Genomic DNA, 19,726 nt, shown 5'->3' with positions numbered 1-19,726 from the left:
TAGTTTAAAATCTCAAATGAAGCAGAAAGCAAGCTTCACGATGAAATTCTTTATCATTTTATACTTCTACAATTTTACTAAACTAGAGGCAAAACATGCGGTGATACTGTCAAGTGACAGCTCGTCCTGAATCAAATTAAAAAAAAACAGTAACTCTTTTAATGACCTCCATAAATGGGCAGAATTCGGATTTGCTATCAATTTTAACAACCAGCAACAAGAACTGCTCATAAGGGCAAAGGTAATAGATTTAGGAGAACCTTGTTGTAACTGGAAGTGATGGACGTCTTTGAGGTTGGAGGGGACATCGTCATTAGTGGTGTGAATAAGTGTCTGGTCCAAGTCCACAATCAATACCAGTTTTCTACTCTCAAGCAAATTTGTCACGTCTTTGGTGGCCACATCCTCCGCAATGTCAGAAGAGACCTATAACGGAATTCATCAATCTGAAATTTTTTATGAAGTAGTCTTAATGAAGAAACACTCTCTTTTCTCTGCTCTTCGAAATTGTCCAACAAAAAATATTCACCCTCTGAACTTGATCACTCACTTATCAGTAAAACATAGCACGACAATTCCTGAACAACAATTCAAAGAATTCTAATTGACTAAACAAAAACCAAGACCTAAAGAACTAAGAAGTGATTGGGAAACCATTTTTAAAATTTGGCTTTTAAAAACTGCTAGCGAGAAAGCAAAACTTCGCTTTCTCGCTCAATATAAAAACTAAACTGAAAAAATTCACGCCGCAAAATCACTCGTTTTTTCGCTCCACGTCCTGTTTAGGCGTCACCTAAATCAACTCTCCAATTTGAGAATAAAATCTTGGAAAAGTGTGAACAGAAGAATGCCTAACGTCGGACCAAATGATCTCGGACATGTAGGGCGTCTGAAATCAGACAAGGGCTGTAGTCTAGATATTTTTTTTGTGCAAAACATTCGAGCCAAAGGCTGGATCCAACTCCCCGAACTTCAGCGCTATAGAAAAAAAAAGCAATAACCATATGGTTATCACGGCATTGTAACAGCGAATCTTATAATCGCTTTTGTTTTAGAAAATATTTCTAATCAGTTCACGCAAGTTCCAACTGATGATAAAATGAACAAGTCAATTGAGAAAGAGCACGCTAGAAGTCCCATCAAAGGAAACTTTCAGAAAACGGCCCAGCAAAAAATTGACAAAACACGAGAGCAATTTAAAACATAAACTGACTATGATCGGACAAATTGCCGTCGAACGAAAGGCCAGAAATATAATTACGTGGTTGTAGCTGAGATAAAATTTCCTTAATGGACGCAAAAACGTTCGACTTGAATAAGATTCGAGTCCCCAACACGGCTACCAACCCGTTGGTCATGTCCTATCTTTCAATCGACTTCATTTTTGCAACAAACAAATTTCTTTTCGGAGTGAGAGGAATTAAGATCACCCAAAAACGAAGAAGACAAGTGAGAAATAATCATTTTACAAGTAAAAAATATCTGCAAGTCTACCACGTTTACAAGTACAAATATTCCTTGTCAAAAAGAACAAGAACAGATAAGAAGGACAGTGGCCATAAAGAAAACTAGTGTCTATAAGCAGAAAGCATGAAGTCACAAAAAATAAAAACCTTGAGTCGATACGAAAACGCAGCAAAATTCTATCATAACAACTTGGATAAAATTTACTTTAGTCTGCAAAAACGTTTGAGATAAAAAGAAATAACAAGAAAAACACTTCAAAAACCCCATGTTCACAAAAGCGCCCAGTTAGGTAAACTTTTCACACCTACATGTTCAATCTATTTTAAAAAAAGTCTTAATGAAGAAACACTCTGGTTTCTTTGCGCTTCGAATTTGTCAAACACAAAAACTTCATTCACTCTCTGAAACTAAGGTTTTCTTCATCGCTCTTAACAGAAAAACAGCACGACAAGTGAACAAAAATTCAAAAAATTTTCATTGAGTAAACAAAACTCTAGATCTTATGAACTAAGAAATGACTGGGAAAATTTGGTTTTTAAAAACCACATTTTTAAAATTTGGTTTTTAAAAACCACTAGCGAGAAGGCAAAACTTTTCTTTAAACTTTGATTTCTTGCTCTACAATAGAACTGAACTGAAAAAAATTCACGCCGCAAAATCACTTGTTTTTCGCTAAAGTTCATGTTTCGGCGTGACCTAAATCAATTCTTCAATATGAAATTATAATTTTCAAAATATGTGAAACAAAAAGATCTTAGAAACAAAATGCCTAACGTCAGACCAAATGATCTCTGACGACATGTGGGGCATCTGAAATCAGACAAGGGCTGTAACCGAATTATTTTTTTGTGTGCAAAACATTCGAACCAAACGCTGGTTCCAACTCTCCGAACATCGGCGCTACTGGGTTATGGCGGCATTGTGACAGCTTATCTTATCATCGCTTTTGTTTCAGCAACATATTTACTTTCTGAATAAAAGCAATTCGCGCAAGTTTCAATTCACGCTAAAATCAGGAAGTCAATCGTGAAAGAGCACGCTAGAACTCCGATTGAAGGAAGGTTCTAGAACAAAACGGCGAAGCAAAAAATTTGCATAAAAACACGATAGCAATTAAAAAACAAAAACCGACAAAATTTGGACAAATTGCTGTCTACCAGTCTACTAGGCTACAAGTCTACCATGTTTACAAGTCTACCAAGTAAACTGTGCCGAACAAATTCCGAACAACCAGCAAGTGATGATTAGGCTGCAACAACTACAAATACCCTTTTTTCAAAAAAAACAAGAGATCAATCAATTTTGCCCATTAATCGAAGATCGATACAACAAGAACACAATAACAGGTCATTTAAACAAATAACAGGAAAAATAACATCAAGTACTTGACCAAAACCATGACAAACTATTTCACAACAGGCATAATTTCAGAATTAGAGCAATTTAAGTCAGGCAGAAATCAAGAAGTCAAGCGTGAAAAAAATCATCTGAGAAGCGAAATCGAAAGAACGGTCAAGGAAAAAACTTGCATAAGAAAGACTCACATGTTTACAATAATCGCATCAGACTTTGTTCAAGAGCAATTTTAAAAAGATGAGCGAAAAATGAGGGCGAGACAAAACAAAAACCATTAGTACGGCAATTTAGCTACGTTCAGCTTTCAACTATCAAAATGAAATGAAAGCTATCTCATTGAAGGCCTTCACACAACCAACTATTTTTATTTGCTCCAATCATTCGAATAAATCTATACGGGGGATAATTCACAATTTGAAAAGTTCAGCCGCACAAACTTTCATATTAAACTTAGTCTCCACATTATGACTATTTACTCAATAGAATAGTTAAATTGCTCATAGTTCTTTAGTCTGTAAACTATTACTACTACTAGCCATGAGTTCAGGGACGTTGTGAATCATGGATACTTTGGCACTGGCCAGGTTGGCATTACTGGCACTGATGCCCTTGACCTCACTGTCCATGAATTGGGGCTTCAGATCCACGCCACAGTCTGCACAGATCATCTTCACCACTATCCTACATACATACATACAACACTCCATACTACAGCTCATCAATGCTTTCAGGTTTATCAAAAAACTATCGCACAATTAACTGCTATATTAATATATAAATAAGAAGTTACGCAAAAGTGTGCTAACACACTTTCTACTAATATTTTTCCCAGTTGCTATAATTATAATTAGACTATGAGGCGCTCGATTAACTCTAAACAGATAAACCACGAGCTTTAAATGATAGATGAAATAATTTCTGTTTGAACGTCGCCCAGCTAACCCTATGAATATCTGAATAATGATTGAAGCTATGACCCCTTTTAATCACAATAACTCTTCTTACTCAAAAACATTCTGGGAAGATCTAGATTTCGGAGACAAAATTTTGAGGTGACTGAAAATTACCTTAAAAAACAAAGCCAAAAAATGGCCACACAATAGCCGCAAAACAGACTGTTAAAAATTTAGTTGAATAGAACAAGTATCGATGAGATGAAAGGTCATATACTAAAAAAATTCGGATTGCAAAATTTTATTTACTTTTAACTATTTATTTTGAGAAAATATAAAAAGAATTCAAACAAAAATTGCTAATATAATGAAAGAATTGAGGAAAATAGTGCGCCTAAATGAAGGGTTAACAGACTTAGTACAAAAACTAATCAGCTTTTGAGTTGTTAACTATAGAAAAACAAAACCGACTAAACGTCGGAAGCATTGCTCTCGAACGACTAGTGGGAGCTCTAATCAATTGCCACCTGCTTCAGTCGGTGGCGGGGGAGGGGGGCCTAAATGGGACTAAGAGGTAGTGGCCTTCAAATAACCACATTACAGGTTAAGATATACCACTATTAAGATTTAAAGTGAAAAATGGCACCAGTTTCGGTGCAATTTAATTTGACTTTTAGTATTAAATTGCCGCTAATTGCGTTCAATTGCTTGAAATTGTGATTGAGAGAGAATTTTAGATCACGCGAAACGCATAAAGTCAAGGGCTGAAAAATCACTCGAAAAGTCAAAACCGTCAAGCAAAAATTTTGCATAAAAAGACGCACACTTACAATAATTGCTATGAACTTCGTTCAAGAGCAGAGCAAATAAAAACGATTGCTTCATCAGTGTCTTCCAACTTTTCTCTTTTGACCTCCGCGGTATATCACATTTTGATCGGAGTGGAGTTGCGTAGACGTGGATCTGGATTTTGTCATTCAAGGAACAGAGTTGTGCCTAATTGTTGTGATAAACTTATTAAATAGTTTCATATTTGCAATGATGATGACAAGTGGACACCAAAACAGCCAGAGCTAAGCGTATCAAACTATCTTTCCTCCTTTGAGCTATCTGGGAAGATCTCCGGTTGCAAAAGGGCCTAAGCGAGGCTGTACGGAATTGAGTCCTGTAAACGAAAACCCCGACGCCAACCTCAAGCTATCATTCAAAATGCCATTAGAAATGCCATTCCCGACATCATGGCCCAAATGCAACAACAACTTGAAACATAAATGTCACGTGCTGTCCAAGATTCCCTGGTGACTTTTAAACAACAAGTCAAAACAGAAATGGTCGACCTCAAAAATAGATGCTACTTGAAAACCCTGTCGGAAAGTGATGTGCACGAGTCGTACAACAGGCGAGATAATGTAAAAAATTTCACCCTCAAAATGGATGAGGGCAAAACACGCGATGGTTACAATGAGACTATTGACAAGGTACTGGAAGTCATTGGTCGAGTCGAAGCAGTTGTTGAGGCCTCGGACATTTCAATTGCTCACCGCCTGCCTGGAAAACGCAATGCTATCATTGTCAAGTTTAATAGAAGGTGGAAAAACATGATCTTCTAAAGAAGAAAACTAAGGTGGCAGAGGTGGACGACATGAAGTATATAACTGTGGTCGAGGACATCACCAGACCCAGATTGATTTTCTTGAACATTATGAAAACTGACAACCGCATCAAAAGTGCCTGGGTGCGTGAAGGCGTACTGCACTACATGTGGATCAATGACACTAGAGCTCACAAATTTTTCGGGTTGTATGCAGGTGGATCAGTGCTTAACTACCCCTCTCTGACGCTCTTGCCTGTTTCAATGGTGTTTTTCCCCCCAAACGACAACTCACAGGTCTCCTGAACCCCTCCACAAACCCCTACCGACCCGTGTTAAACCCTCTACATCTCAACCCACCCAGATAATATCTGTTTTGCATTTAAACATCCGCTCAATTAGGAACAAACTGCTGGAATTGTAATCTTTCATATATGGACTTGAATGACTTCCTATAGTTATATGCCTTACGGAGAGACACTTAGATGATGATGACGATACTTCTAATTTTCGTTTGCCTGGATACTCCAACATTGAGGTGAAAAATCGTAAAAAGTATGGCGGATGGGTGATGATTCAAGTCCATGAGAGTGCGACAAAAAATAAAAACCTTGCAAACTCTATTCCAGGAGGCAATGTGTGTTGAAATTAACAGCCAATCATACAGATTTGAAACCTTGGTGATTTACAGTAAACCTAGAACTAACAAAAACCAGTTCATTGAGTTAATTGATAAATATCTGCAAGAAAATACTTCTGACACCAAACGCCTTTTATAATATGCGGGGATTTTGACAAAAAAACAAAATCTCAAAACTTGGTTAGCAGTAACTACGTCGTTATTATAAATGCAAACGGCTTCAGTCTGTTAAATAGTTCGGATCGTCCAACTAGAGAGACTGATCATTCATCAACCTGCTTAGACCATTTCATCTACCAAAATATTCCTTCATTTACATCAAACATCCTGTTCCATCAAAACATCGCAGATCATTATCCTACTCTAGCCAGTTAGTCAGTCAACGACCTCGATCAGACTAACGCTCAGTGTAAATTTCGAAATACAAAATTTATTTATGATGAATCTCGGAGACAGCTCTTCATGCATGAACTCCAAGAACACCTGAGTCTCAGGAAAGTTGAAATATTAAGTAGTCGTGATCCAAGCATTGCTTTTGAAATCTTTAACTCGAATATTATTAAGGTCTTTGATAAGTTTGTCCCAATGCAAAATGAAATTGAAATCAAATCAAATAACAAACCTAAATGGTTGACAAATTCCTTGAAAAATCTTAAAATCAAGCGTAGCAAAGCTCAAAGAAAAAGCAAAAGTAACCCTAATAATCCAGATTATCTGGCGACTTGCAAAATTAGCGTAAAAATTTTGAAAACGCATACAAAAAATCGAAAAAATCTTACTATGCAGATAAGTTTAATTCTTGCAATGGTGATTCAAGGCAAACTTATCATTTACTGAATGAAATAAGTGGCAGAAGTTCGCACTCAAAAAAGATTCCTATTCCATCCTCTTGTTATGAAGCCAACCAGTCACCCTCTCTCGATGACGTGGCAGAAAAAATCACGCAATATTTTGTCAATGTGCCTAATAATATTCGTCAGTCGATCAAAAACGTGCCTCCTATTCCCATTCCAGACAATGACAAGTCTTTATCTTTATACCTGGTCTCAAAGTTTGAAATTGAGAAGCTCATTGATGGCCTGGCTCACAAATCATCATCTGGTGATGATGGCTTAAATAATATACTAATTAAATTATCATCCCCTGTTACGGTTCGCTTCATGAGACACATTATTAATTGTTCCTTCACTCATAGCTTTTTCCCGGAATCGCTCAAGAATGCAAAGACAATTCCTCTGCACAAAGAAGGCAGTGAGTGAGAAGAAAATAACTACCACCCTACTTCACTTTCAAATGTATGGAGTAAAATTGTTGAACAGGCTATGTATACAAGGTTGTACAACTTTTGTGAGCAATTCGGGCTCCTCTCGCCCTGTCAACTCGGCTTCCAAAACAAGCATAGTACCATCGATTCTTTAGTTGAGTTAAATGAGAAAATAAGGGAAAACTAGAATGTTAAGAACATAAACTGCTTTTTTGGATCTACGGAAGGCGTTTGATACACTCGATCACACAAATTTATTTTATAAATTAGAAGGATACGGAATAAGAGGTGATGTTTTGTGTTGGTTGAAATCTTATCTCGAGAAACGAATGCAAACAGTAAAAATCAATTGGAATTCCTTGCAATGTTTGAAAGTACAACATGGAGTACCACAGGGGTGTATACTAGGCCCCCTGCTTTTTCTTATCTACATAAATGACCTTCCAATTCATTGTAAACATGAATAAAACCTCCTTTTTGCAGATGATACAAATCTTACGTTTCTTAATAAGTCCTGCGAGGAAGTGCAAAGAGAAATTGATAATATTAAACACTGGCTAGATGCTAATAAACTTTGTTTGAATGTTAAAAAGACCATTCAAATGAATTTGAAGTCCAGCGGGAAAAGGTTTGATATTGTTAACCAGTACATTTCCATTGAGCCCGTATGTAAAATTCTCGGCATTTTAATTGAATTCACATTTTTCATTGTCTCTCATTTATCGGTGCTGAAATCGAGACAATCTAAACAATGTGGTATTATTTCAAAACTTAGGCATTATGCCCCGCGTAACAAGCTTATTATTAATATTATTATTATAAAACGAAGGTTAGTTCTATTATCCAATATGGTATATTAATCTATGGGTGCAGCAGCTATAGCAACCTGTTGTCCATTTACAATTTACAATAGAAAATTCTTAAACTCAATTATTTCAGGAAAAAGTCCGACAGTGCTAATGACATCTTTGTTAAAAGTAATATACTAAACATCTACCACCTCCATATAAACGAGTTATTGAAGCTGGATTTGAAGTCATTGAGTGGCTTACATTGCGAAATTTACCTTAATTCTTTGTTCTCGTTTTCGCCATCAAGACCTACGCGAAGTGCATCAAAAACATTACCAATGGAACCGTCTTGTTAGGGAATGATTGAAAAACGATCAGTTAAATCCAGGGCTTCGAAGTTCTTTAATGCATTGAGTAAAGCCGATATTCTTCCCTATAATATTATTGGATCAAATGAAAAAGTTATAATTTTTTATCATAAATTTAAGGATACATATTTGGTTAATAACGCTGATATCGTGAAATACATCTTTGAACAATTTTTCCAGGAAATCCTAAAAAAAGACCCCTTGGATAACTAATATCAGACATCTACTTGGGGAATGGGATTTTTGTGAAAAAATGAGCTCACTATATTCCTTTTAGTTTCCGAGTTATCGCAATTTTTCAAAATTTTTGAATTGTTCCCGCTATAATTGTTTCTGAAAACCTTAGAAAAACTTTTAAACCAAAAAAATTAAGAGCACTATTTTATGCCTCCAGTAGGTGTAGCGAGGTTTAATTAGGCTGCTGTTAAAATCTGACGACTGTAGCAAAAATATTTTAGTTTTTGTTGTAAGTTCATTCCGTTAATAACGATGATATAGTGAAATACATCTTTGAGTAATTTTTCTTGAAAATCCTAAAAAACGACCCCTTGGATAAATGCTATCAGACATCTACTTTGGGAATTGGACTTTTGTGAAAAAATTTGAGCTCTCAATTCCTTCTAGTTTCTGAGTTATAGCAATTTTTCAAAATTTTTGAAATTTTACCGCTAAAATTACTGCCGAAAAACTTAGAAAAACTTTTAAACCGAAAAATTCTGGAGGCCTATTTTATGCCTCGAGCTTTAGTTAGGCGGCTTTTAATTTTTGACGAATGTAGGAAAAATATTTTTTAAGTTTTTAAAATAAGTTTTTTTAAGTCCATGTTTTTCTATATTTTTGTTATCATAGGAACTTCTTTGTTGAAATAGTCCTACTACCTAGTTTACAGAGTCTCTAAGGGCAGGGCGTGTGGGTTTAAATACCCCTTGCCTGTCCACTTTGATTATGTTTGTACGAGTCAATATTTACGTTTATTTTTGTAGTTGCTGTTACTTATTTGATACTTGATCAAAGAAATAAATTCCTTCTTTCTTTCTTTCTCTTTCAGAGTAAAAAACTTACGAATGAGGTACGTGACATGTTTATATAGACAACCTATCTAGTGAATCTGCAGATAAACTATCCACAGAAGAGAATTCCAGGAACGATCAAATCTTCAACACAACAAAACTTCATCTAATACCTGAGAAACGACCCTCAAAAAATTTGACCACATAGTTAAAAAGAAGTCAGATGATAATGCACCCAAAACACTTGCTACATCTATGAAAAACAAAAAAAGAAACGAGTCGTCAATTTCGAGTTGCAATAAGGAGAGTACCTGCATAATTGTCTTTGAGGAGATTAAGTGTCTATCAAACAAATTGTCGTTCCTTGAACAACATTTATTCTCAAATACATAGTCTAGATAAGAATTAAAAATTTATTGACAGTATAAAAGCAGCTTCAGGTATTTTCAAAACGTACAATTTAAAACAAGTGGAAATAATGCAAAACTACACACGAAAAAAAAACAAAATCTGAAAAGACTGACTCTGAAAAGTGCAAATGTTAGTCGTTAATATTAATAGTTATTAGAAAATAGTTGACAACCAGAAACTTAAAATGACTAAACATTTGAACATACCCGGCAGATTGCCGGAAAATAGCCGCCGTTGATTCTCATAACTCTATTGGGATTGAAAGAAAAGAAAATATCAACAAAAATTGATTTTTGTATAAAAACATTTTTAAGTGCAATTCATTTTGATGTCATTTCGTAATTGAACATAATCCTGTCACTCAGTGAGAGGCTACAGGGTCTAGTATCAATACCAATAAGCATTATAGATAATAACTAAAACTTATGACAACAAAGTTCAAGTACCCGGCATCTAAAAATGGGCTTTATGGTTTTATCCCGTTTCTATTTCTGACTCTGATTTTTTTATACTGACTCTCTTCATTTTGAATTGCTTTGCTGAGCAACTGCTGTTTAAAAGGACTTTGAGCAGAATGACAGAAGAGTGAAACTAGCCTAGAGAAGTCAAAATGATTTCACGCAAAATGTCGAAAAAGCGGCAAAATGGGTAAAGCGAAAAAGTTCGACGAAGTAAAAAAATAGGAGCGCTATAATAGCCGGCTGAGAAGATGAGGGCGGCTATTAACAAGTCAGTTAACCATTGCTAAAAAAATCGGCTAACTTTTTTCACTATTTCAAAACATAGCCGGCAGATTGCCGGAAAATAGCCACGATAGACGCTTGTGGCCTACCATGAATAGAAACAACCAAAGAAATAAGATTGACAGACCGACTACCAGCTTTTTAATAGACCACCAGACTTTTTGGGTTGGATTCGGACAGTCATTTTTATGAGACACATTTGCTCTACAAGGAAAAAGCCCTAATTGAGCTTTTTCAAAATTAATAATTGATATTAAAACTCAAGACTCTATTGCTCAGGAATTGGGGCATATAAGTTTGGCACTGCTTAGATGCACACTATTGACCTTTAATTAGTAAATGTTCATAAAATTTAGAGTTCCATAAGCGAGTCCAGAAGTCATTTTTTTGAGAGGTAAGTCACGCAATTGACCTAAAAGCAGAAATGACGTCACGAACACAAATTTTTACTGCAACGAAGTGTCACTGAATTCATTGAAAAAGTCAATTCCAAGAAGTCAGGGTAAGACGAAACAAAAATCTGTTAGACGATTAAAAAAATTAGGAGCGCAATAACAGCCGCTTGGAATTGCTGACGCGGCTATTAATTAATTAAAACTAATTTTTAAACATACCCGGCAGATTGCCGGAAAATAGTCGCCGTTGATTCCAATAAGCATGATTGGGATTGAAAGAATAGAAGATATCGAAAAAAAAAAGATTTTTGTACAAAAACATTTTTTTAAGTCCGATTTATTTTGATGGCATTTCGTAGTTGAACATACTTGTTTCTCAGAGAGAGAGAGAGAGAGAGAGAGAGAGAGAGAGAGAGAGAGAGAGAGAGAGTCCTGAAATACAACCAAAAGAATTGAATGCAAAACTGAAAACTATTGTATCTGACAAGCCGATAAATTGAACAATCCCAGCTAAAAAAACCATCTCAAAAGTTGAGAAACAAAAAAATTATAACTGCTAAAACCTTGAGGTTTTTACCCTGAAGGGCAAATATAATATGATTCAATATATTCCTCAATTCACGAACAAGCCTTGAAAGAGATTTATTATCCACTAAGGGCAGATAAACTCAAGAAATATGACAAGTGCTTCAAAAGACAAGACTGAAAAGTGCAGAAATTAAAAAAAGTTTCTTTATTTCGCAAAAAGAATTAAACCACTTACATATCTCTGAAATTCTGTAATGTAACTCATCTGCAAGACTTGAAAAAGTGTCGTTGGCCAGTAAAGATCGTTAAACTCGGAAAATGGCAAACGAAAAAAAAAACGACAAAATCATGCTGAAAATTGCTATATTACTATCTTCAGAAGCATTCCATTGTCTCCAGAGACAAAATAGTATCCCTATTTCAAGCTTTATATAGCTCCATTGGCTCATAAAGCTCGATGAATTCAGAAAATTTAAAAATTTAATTTTATCCAAAAATTGCTAAAAACTCAAGTTATTAAAATATTGGTAACCAATCCAATACCTCTAGCTACTATGCAGTAATTTATTATTAAACCCAAGAGGCGGTTCCTGGGCCCATGGCGCCGGAAAAACTCGATGTTGAAAAATTTTCTAAAAAGATTTAAAAAATTCAAGTTTCATTTTAAAAAAACTGCTAAAATGCGTGACATTGAAAACTGAAGAGATTTTTATTGCAACTAGAAACTGTGAAGTATTAACCCCTTATCAAATCCTAGAGGAGGATCCGTTGCCCTTGAGGCTGGAAAAGCCTAAAAGTCACAAATGTAAAAAGCAAATTTTGTTAAAAAATTGTTAAAACTTGTGATATTAAAATGTTGAAAACCATCACATGTACAATAAAAATTTAATTACCCAATCCTATATCAGGTTTGTTGGCACCTGGGGCTGGAAAAACTTAAAAGTGAAAGTAAATGTTAAGAAGTTTGTAACAATTTAATCAAAACTTTGCTGAAATTCTTGATGTTAAAAAATTGAAAACCATTCTAATACCTATAGAAATTCTGCAGTAACCTATTATAAAACCCTAGAGGAGATTCCTTAACACCTACGTCTGGAAAAACTCAAAAAAATGACAAAAATTGTCTTTAAACTTGAATAAAAATGTAAAAATTAGTATACATTTGCGTGTGAATGTTTTTAATACCAAAACACACAGCTCCTAAAATGGCTTTTAAAAAAATTATGTCTTGTGAATGACTTTTCTCAACTTGTACAAACCTCAATTTTAGACTGGTTGAACTAAAAATTTGGAAAAAGACGAAAGAACGCGAAAAATTGCAACCTTTTAACCTTGAATTAGGGCATTCCCAGTTGTTTCACCACACAAAGCACTTGAAGGACTACCAAACGCTGCTAAGGGCCTCTAATTAAACTTGATGCCCGCTGAGCTTTACCTGTTTATCCGTTTTCAAAGCTCAAAATCATGAACAAAGGCGTGAAAACATCTTACAAAAATAAAAAAAAGAGAGCACCAATACAATCCAATTCTTGGATTGTAAAAAATAGGAGCGCTATAATAGCCGGCTGAGAAGATGAGGGCGGCTATTAATAATTGAACAAAAGCAGAAGGCCATTGAGACGTTATTAATGAGACTGAGGAAATATTACAAAAATAAAATGTAACAAAAATATGGTGTCCAGGTAATAAACAGTATTAGCTATCATCTGAGCACATTTAAAAGTTTCGAATAAACCTCTTTAGAAGCATAAACCCATTTGACCAGTAGTACATGAGAGTGAATGCTTCCAATATATAAAGAAAAAGAAACAGGCAAAACTCAAAAGTTCACTATTATTCATCACACTACAAGTCAAGTGTCACTACAAGTGTCAAAGTCACAAAATAGAAAACTATCAACTGAAAACATTAAGTCGATTCACTAATGTCTCATTCAAAAGCTGACAGCAAAAATGTATTTCATGAGACTAAGTTATAAAAACAACAAAAAGCACAACAAATACGAGCAAAACTCAACAATTACTAATATTCATGAAACGAAATAGTGTCAATGTCACAAAAACCTTTACCTAAAAGCTAAAATCAAAAGCCTAATTAAGTGAAGTTTCGTAGCGCAAATTGCAATCAAACTATTGGTGAGCGGCTGGCTTTGTCAGTAGCTAGTAGGAAATGATTGGGTGCATTAGGTGGGAGGTTGATCGGAGTGGAGTTGTGTAGATGTGGGTGTCAGGCAGGTGATTAGATAAGGAATGAGGTGGGAAAATTTTAAGATTAACAATCGCCCTTTCGTACCATGAAATTGGCTCTTCAAAACAGCTTTGGTGAAACGCATACTAGTGAGGCGTAAGGCTCTAAGAGCTGCTCAGCGACCTGTTTATCCCGTTTTTGAGGACACGAAGTTCAAAAGGGCCAGACGAAAAAATCAGTCAAGCGAATAAAGAATTGCTGCATTGTTTGTTTGAGAGCAATTACGCGGAAGTCGAACGCCATGTAAAAAATTTTCTGTCAAAAACCACCAATTGAAAAAAACACCGATTTTTCACTACACTTTATGAACAGCTTGAAAAAATTCACACCCCGAAAACACTCATTTTTTGCTCTGTTTTCTTTACTAATCCAGCATGACCAAAAATAACTAATCCAATTTGACTTCTCATTTATATAAAAAGCCGGAAAGTATGAACAGAAAGACATTGCCCAAAAGCCATCCAAATCCATCCAATCGTGAAAAAAACAAGAAACCAAAAATAGCCTTACTAGCGCTTCGCGGCTAATATCCACTCCGTGGTAATTACTGCGGCCAAAAACCAAAACTCTGTAGCAAAGCGGTCAGATCACGGGTCTTGTTCCTACTGTTCAAAATTATTCGGAAATTATAAACTATACAAGAAAATTTGAAATCCCATTTTTGCCAGCCATTATCATTCAAAAGGGACGAAGTTGTAACATTGCGGAGATCAACAAAACATGAACCGAACCTTGACTATTTTCCATTTGTCGACGAAACATTTAGACGTACAGTTCAATTAACATCATCATTTCTATCTTTTCGAGGTTAAAATTTAGCAACAAAAAGCACAGCAGATACGAGCAAAACTCAACAATTACTAATATTCATGAAACGAAATAGTGTCAATGTCACAAAAACCTTTACCTAAAAGCTAAAATCAAAAGCCTAATTAAGTGAAGTTTCGTAGCGCAAATTGCAAGCAAACTATTGGCGAGCGGCTGGCTTTGTCAGTAGCTAGTAGGAAATGATTGGGTGCATTAGGTGGGAGGTTGATCGGAGTGGAGTTGTGTAGATGAGGGTGCCAGGCAGGTGATTAGATAAGGAATGAGGTGGGAAAATTTTAAGATTAACAATCGCCCTTCGCACCATGAAATTGGCTCTTCAAAACAGCTTTGGTGAAACGCATACTAGTGAGGCGTAAGGCTCTAAGAGCTGCTCAGCGACCTGTTTATCCCGTTTTTGAGGACACGAAGTCCAAAAGGGCCAGACGAAAAAATCAGTAAAGCGAATAAAGAATTGCTGCATTGTTCGTTTGAGAGCAATTACACGGAAGTCAAACGGCATGTAAAAAATTTTCTGTCAAAAACCACCGTTTTGAAAAAAACAGATTTTTCACTACACTTTATGAACAACTTGAAAAATTTCACACCCCGAAATCAATCATTTTTTGCTCTGTTTTTACTAATCCAGCATGACCAAAAATAACTAATCCAATTTGACTTCTCATTTATATAAAAAGCCGGAAAGTATGAACAGAAAGACATCGCCCAAAAGCCATCCAAATCCATCCAATTGTGAAAAAAACAAGAAACCAAAAATAGCCTTACTAGCGCTTCGCGGCTAATATCCACTCCGCGGTAATTACTGCGGCCAAATACCAAAACTCTGTAGCAAAGCGGTCAGATCACGGGTCTTGTTCCTACTGTTCAAAATTATTTGGAAATTATAAACTATACAAGAAAATTTGAAATCTCATTTTTGCCAGCCATTATCATTCAAAAGGGACGAAGTTGTAACATTGCTGAGATCAACAAAACATGAACCGAACCTTGACTATTTTCCATTTGTCGACGAAACATTTAGACGTACATTTCAATTAACATCATCATTTCTATCTTTTCGAGGTTAAAATTTAGGAATTTTTCAATTATCGAATTAATTTGATAGGTATAATGCAATTGATAAAGATAGCTGGCATCTAGCAGACAGAAACAGAAACGAAAAAGGGAAATTTATCTTCCTTTTATTAATTGCTGAGATGTTATATTTCAATCAAGATTATGTATAACTTATTGCTGCTTCTATATTAGCTGCTCCCAGACAACCTTCAGTTAGAATGACGCACTCTCAGCTGACCTTATCTTGGATTTTTAAAAAAAGAAGTCATTTCCATGTTGTCATTTTTGAGAGTGAGGTAGGTCACGTGTGACCTAAAAACTGACACGAAAGAGTGAGGAATGACATCACGCACAAAAGTTGAAATTGACGACAAAATAACATATATGAATGAATGAACAACAACCAGATCTGAAAAGATCGTGAGATCATATGGTTGAAAGAAAAATCTTGACGAAATAAAAAACATAACAGGACAATTTTTGAACTACAAATCAGAGAATTAAGTTAAATATAACCTAAAATTCATCAATTTTTTTTTAGCAGCATCAAACTATGTTGGTCAACAAAGACCATGACCTTATATTTGCAAAAAATTAAAAAAAAAAACAATTAAAAAATTTCCTCGAAAACACTTTTAAGAACAACAAATCAGCACAACACTTTATATGATTATCGACACTACGCGAATGACACGGTACACCAAATTCCAAAATCAATAACCGACAAAGTCAAAAAGTGCAAAAACTGAGAAACTTTGCAACAATCTGAATCTATTTGAAAATTGTCAAAACTACATGCTAAAATCCTTAATCACAGCATAAAATAACTAAAAGTAGTAAAAACGATTAGTAGTTCTGTTAGGTGAAAAGGGACAATGCGCCCGAATAGAAGCTCAATAGAAGCTGGTCTCAGCGCGAATAGCAAGAAAAGCAGCAATATTAAGCAAGACGCAAAAATCAACTAATTTTTTTTGAAAAGAAATAGTTTAAGTCATAAAAAGCACTGAAACAAACTCAAGTCATTACTTAGACTCAGTTATTCTCTATTAATAACCGATGAGACTTACGATTATTGAGACAAAATTTTAGACAAACATAATGACAAAATTGGTGCCAAAAATCAAAAATCCATATTTTTAGTGTCAAATAGTATCCAAGCCATGAAAAACACTAAACATGAAACCAAAATATAAATTATATTTACTTAAGCCTCATCAGTGAACGATGCGAACTTTCTAATCACCGCATTACTTCTTTCAGGCATCATTAGAGACAAAAAGCAACCAGTTATTAATGAGACTAAAAAACAGGGCAATCAAAAAAATTTAAAAAAATGGGCAAAACAAAAGATCACCGATAACTTATTAAGACAACACCTCAAACCTACTCGCCTTTTCACTCCCTTTACTATTCTAGCGTGATTAAAATTACCACTCTAACTTGATTTCTCACTGATATAGAAAAATGCAAACATCTTAAAAAGACAGCGCACAAATTCAGACAAAAATATTTCAGGTTTTTGTAAAAAAACTCTTGGTTTTTGTAAAAAACCAAGAGTAGGCCATTGATAGCCCCAGCTGTCACTTAGAGGCTATTAAAAAACACTAAAACAGGAGAAATGCTGTTAAAAAAATAAATATTTCCAATGATCGAAAATGAGATTCAGCAATCAAAGTGGTCATGTTCCCATAAACGGGCTCCATTGCCTATTTCTAACTCTGACCTCGAGGTGACCTGAAATATCCAGTTCAACTGAAGAAACAGACAATTAAAAACGGTATTATAGATAAATTATTTCAATTTGACTAAGAGTTTACTTGAAGACTTCTTTCTTCGGAATAAAAAAATAGTCTTGTCGTGGGGGAGTTTAAATACTCAATCCTTCAAAATGATTAGGTCTCTCTGCAAAATTTCAACAACAAAGGAAATTTTGGTTGATTTAAATGAAATAATTTCAAAGCCTTTGCATGATTTATGACTAAAACGCGTAAAATCTTTTATTTACTTAATTAAGTTTTAAAATCTTTCCGTCCACAATCGAGCTTCAAGCAAGTAGCATAAATATTGATATTAAAAAATGTTAAATCAAAGCAGGAGTAGAAAAGTTGCAGATATGGCAAGTCAAATGTTGGAAATTTAAAAACTCAAAATTAAAATTTTTGAAATTTATTCCCTTCAATTGCTTATACAACATGTAGAAAACATAAACCGACAAACGTCGGCCGAATTGCTTTCAGATAAATGTCGGAGATATGTATTTTAGAAGGGGCACAGGCTACAGATTATGGCTACCAATTTTATGGGTGCAAAAACTTTAGCCACCGATGTGGTTCGAACTCCCGATTTCACGGGTAAGAATCGGTGACATCAACCACTTCGCTACACGGACCATTTTCAGCAACAGCTCGCACCTGCTTTTATTTTAGCGAGAATTAATTTGTGAATGACAGCAATTTCTGTTACGCAGAAAACTCAAACTCATGCGTGAAAAAAATGACACGAGAAGTGAAATTGAAAGAATGCGCAAAAACTGTCAAGCGAAAATTTTGCATAAAGAAGACACACGTTTACAAAAACTGCTTCTAATTTCGTTCGAGATCAATTAATCAATTTCAGATGAAAAAAATTTTCTTGCTCAAAGTAGCTGAAGCAAGTCATCGTAATTTCAAATCATAATTCTCAATCTTCTCACTGGGATCAGCGTTTTGTCAAACTCTGAAAAATTATGGAAATGAATTACGAACTTCATTTTTTTTGCCATTTTCTACAACATTTTGTATGTCGTTAAATTAAAAGGTATTTGCAATTATTTTGCCATCAACTCAATAGTACACACTTATATCAACGCTAATATCACAATGCTCAAACAGTTGCTTAAAAATATTAGATTTAGAAGTCAAACGGAACAAATTTGTAATTAAAAAAAATACAATTTTTGGATCTTTTTTTCCATTTGTGCCCCACCATAACGTTACGCAACCCCCAGTTACTGAGACTATGCTATTATATAAGAAATCATTTTGTGAAAATATGACACGTGCGTCTGGGGGTGCTAATAATATGCACCCACTAAGCTTGGGTTTAGGAGGGGGGGGGGGGGGGGGGGGGTTGCACAAACGGGAAAGATCCAATTTTTTTCTCTTACATCTTGAAACTGTTTTACATAATCGTCTTTTACCTAATCGTTTTACCTAATCGATTTTTGGTTATTTGAACAGCGGATCATTGATTTTTGGATTCTTGAATACTTGATATTGGAGAGAATTGCATTTTTATTTTATACTCACGGATGCAAGCAAGTCTCCTGCTCAATAGACATGACACAAGTATCAGCCTCCACCTGCTGTCCATTAGATACACTCACACTCTTCACAATTCCATCTTTAGTCGATCGGAGCTTCTCCGTGAATTCTGGTCTCTTTTCACTTCTGCAAAATTGAAAGTGACTGGAATTAAATTTTAGAAAAGCAAAATTTTTCTCTTGATTAACACGAATGTTTTTTTGCACCCCGAGAAAAAAATCTCGTTATGTAGCAAATTTAAAACCATATAAACAAGCAAACCTGTAGAGACAGAGAACTGATCCGCGTTGTACTCTGGCACCATTCTTTACTTTGAGCTTGAATATTGAGGCTCTTTCTGGGATCAGCACCGCAATTGTGGACGACATTGGGCTATTCTAATTTGATAAACAAAAATTACTAAGAGCTCATTTCTATACCTGAAAAGGCATTCAATTTCTCACTCATGTCAAACGAAGATATCATTGAATTGGACACTTTTTTAAACGTAAACAGAATAGTATTAATAATACCAATTCGAGTGGAAACATAAAACCAATTTCGGCGCACTTCTCATGACGTTTGCCGTAGGGCTACGAGGACGAAAATGATGTTTACAATATAGAGCAACAGACTTTACAAGAAACAAGGAGACTCTGTAATATGCCTTTGCACAATGGTCCGACCCGCTCAATCACGTTATTGACCTAATTGTCTACAATTAAAAACCGATAGAAAACTTTCAAAGTCATATAATCAAATAATTCATATATTCAAATACATGGTGAAACCGTTTGAGTCGATTTAGGCAGAAAACATTTTACAAACCAAAAAATAACTTATTAGAGGGCCAATGATAC

The 19,726-nt window shown here is 35.1% G+C and overlaps 1 protein-coding gene across 1 annotated transcript in view; it reads right to left on the bottom strand.

The window, feature by feature from the left end:
- The window catches only part of LOC142340466 (uncharacterized), a 32,653-nt gene extending 13,314 nt beyond the window's left edge, over nucleotides 1-19,339 (bottom strand). The window contains exons 1-4 of the mRNA XM_075391041.1: nucleotides 19,149-19,339; nucleotides 18,873-19,013; nucleotides 3,360-3,504; nucleotides 261-426 (exon numbers count right to left, since the gene is read on the bottom strand). Of these exons, the coding sequence (XP_075247156.1) occupies nucleotides 261-426; nucleotides 3,360-3,504; nucleotides 18,873-19,013; nucleotides 19,149-19,255 (559 nt within the window). The 5' untranslated portion in view covers nucleotides 19,256-19,339. The remainder of the gene's footprint in view (nucleotides 1-260; nucleotides 427-3,359; nucleotides 3,505-18,872; nucleotides 19,014-19,148) is intronic.
- Between the last annotated feature and the right edge of the window lie 387 nt (nucleotides 19,340-19,726).

The sequence above is a fragment of the Convolutriloba macropyga genome, chromosome 5 (genome assembly GCF_964194025.1).
Source record: "Convolutriloba macropyga chromosome 5, txConMacr16.3, whole genome shotgun sequence".
NCBI classification, from domain to species: domain Eukaryota; kingdom Metazoa; phylum Xenacoelomorpha; order Acoela; family Convolutidae; genus Convolutriloba; species Convolutriloba macropyga.
This window is presented reverse-complemented; position numbering and strand designations above follow the sequence as displayed.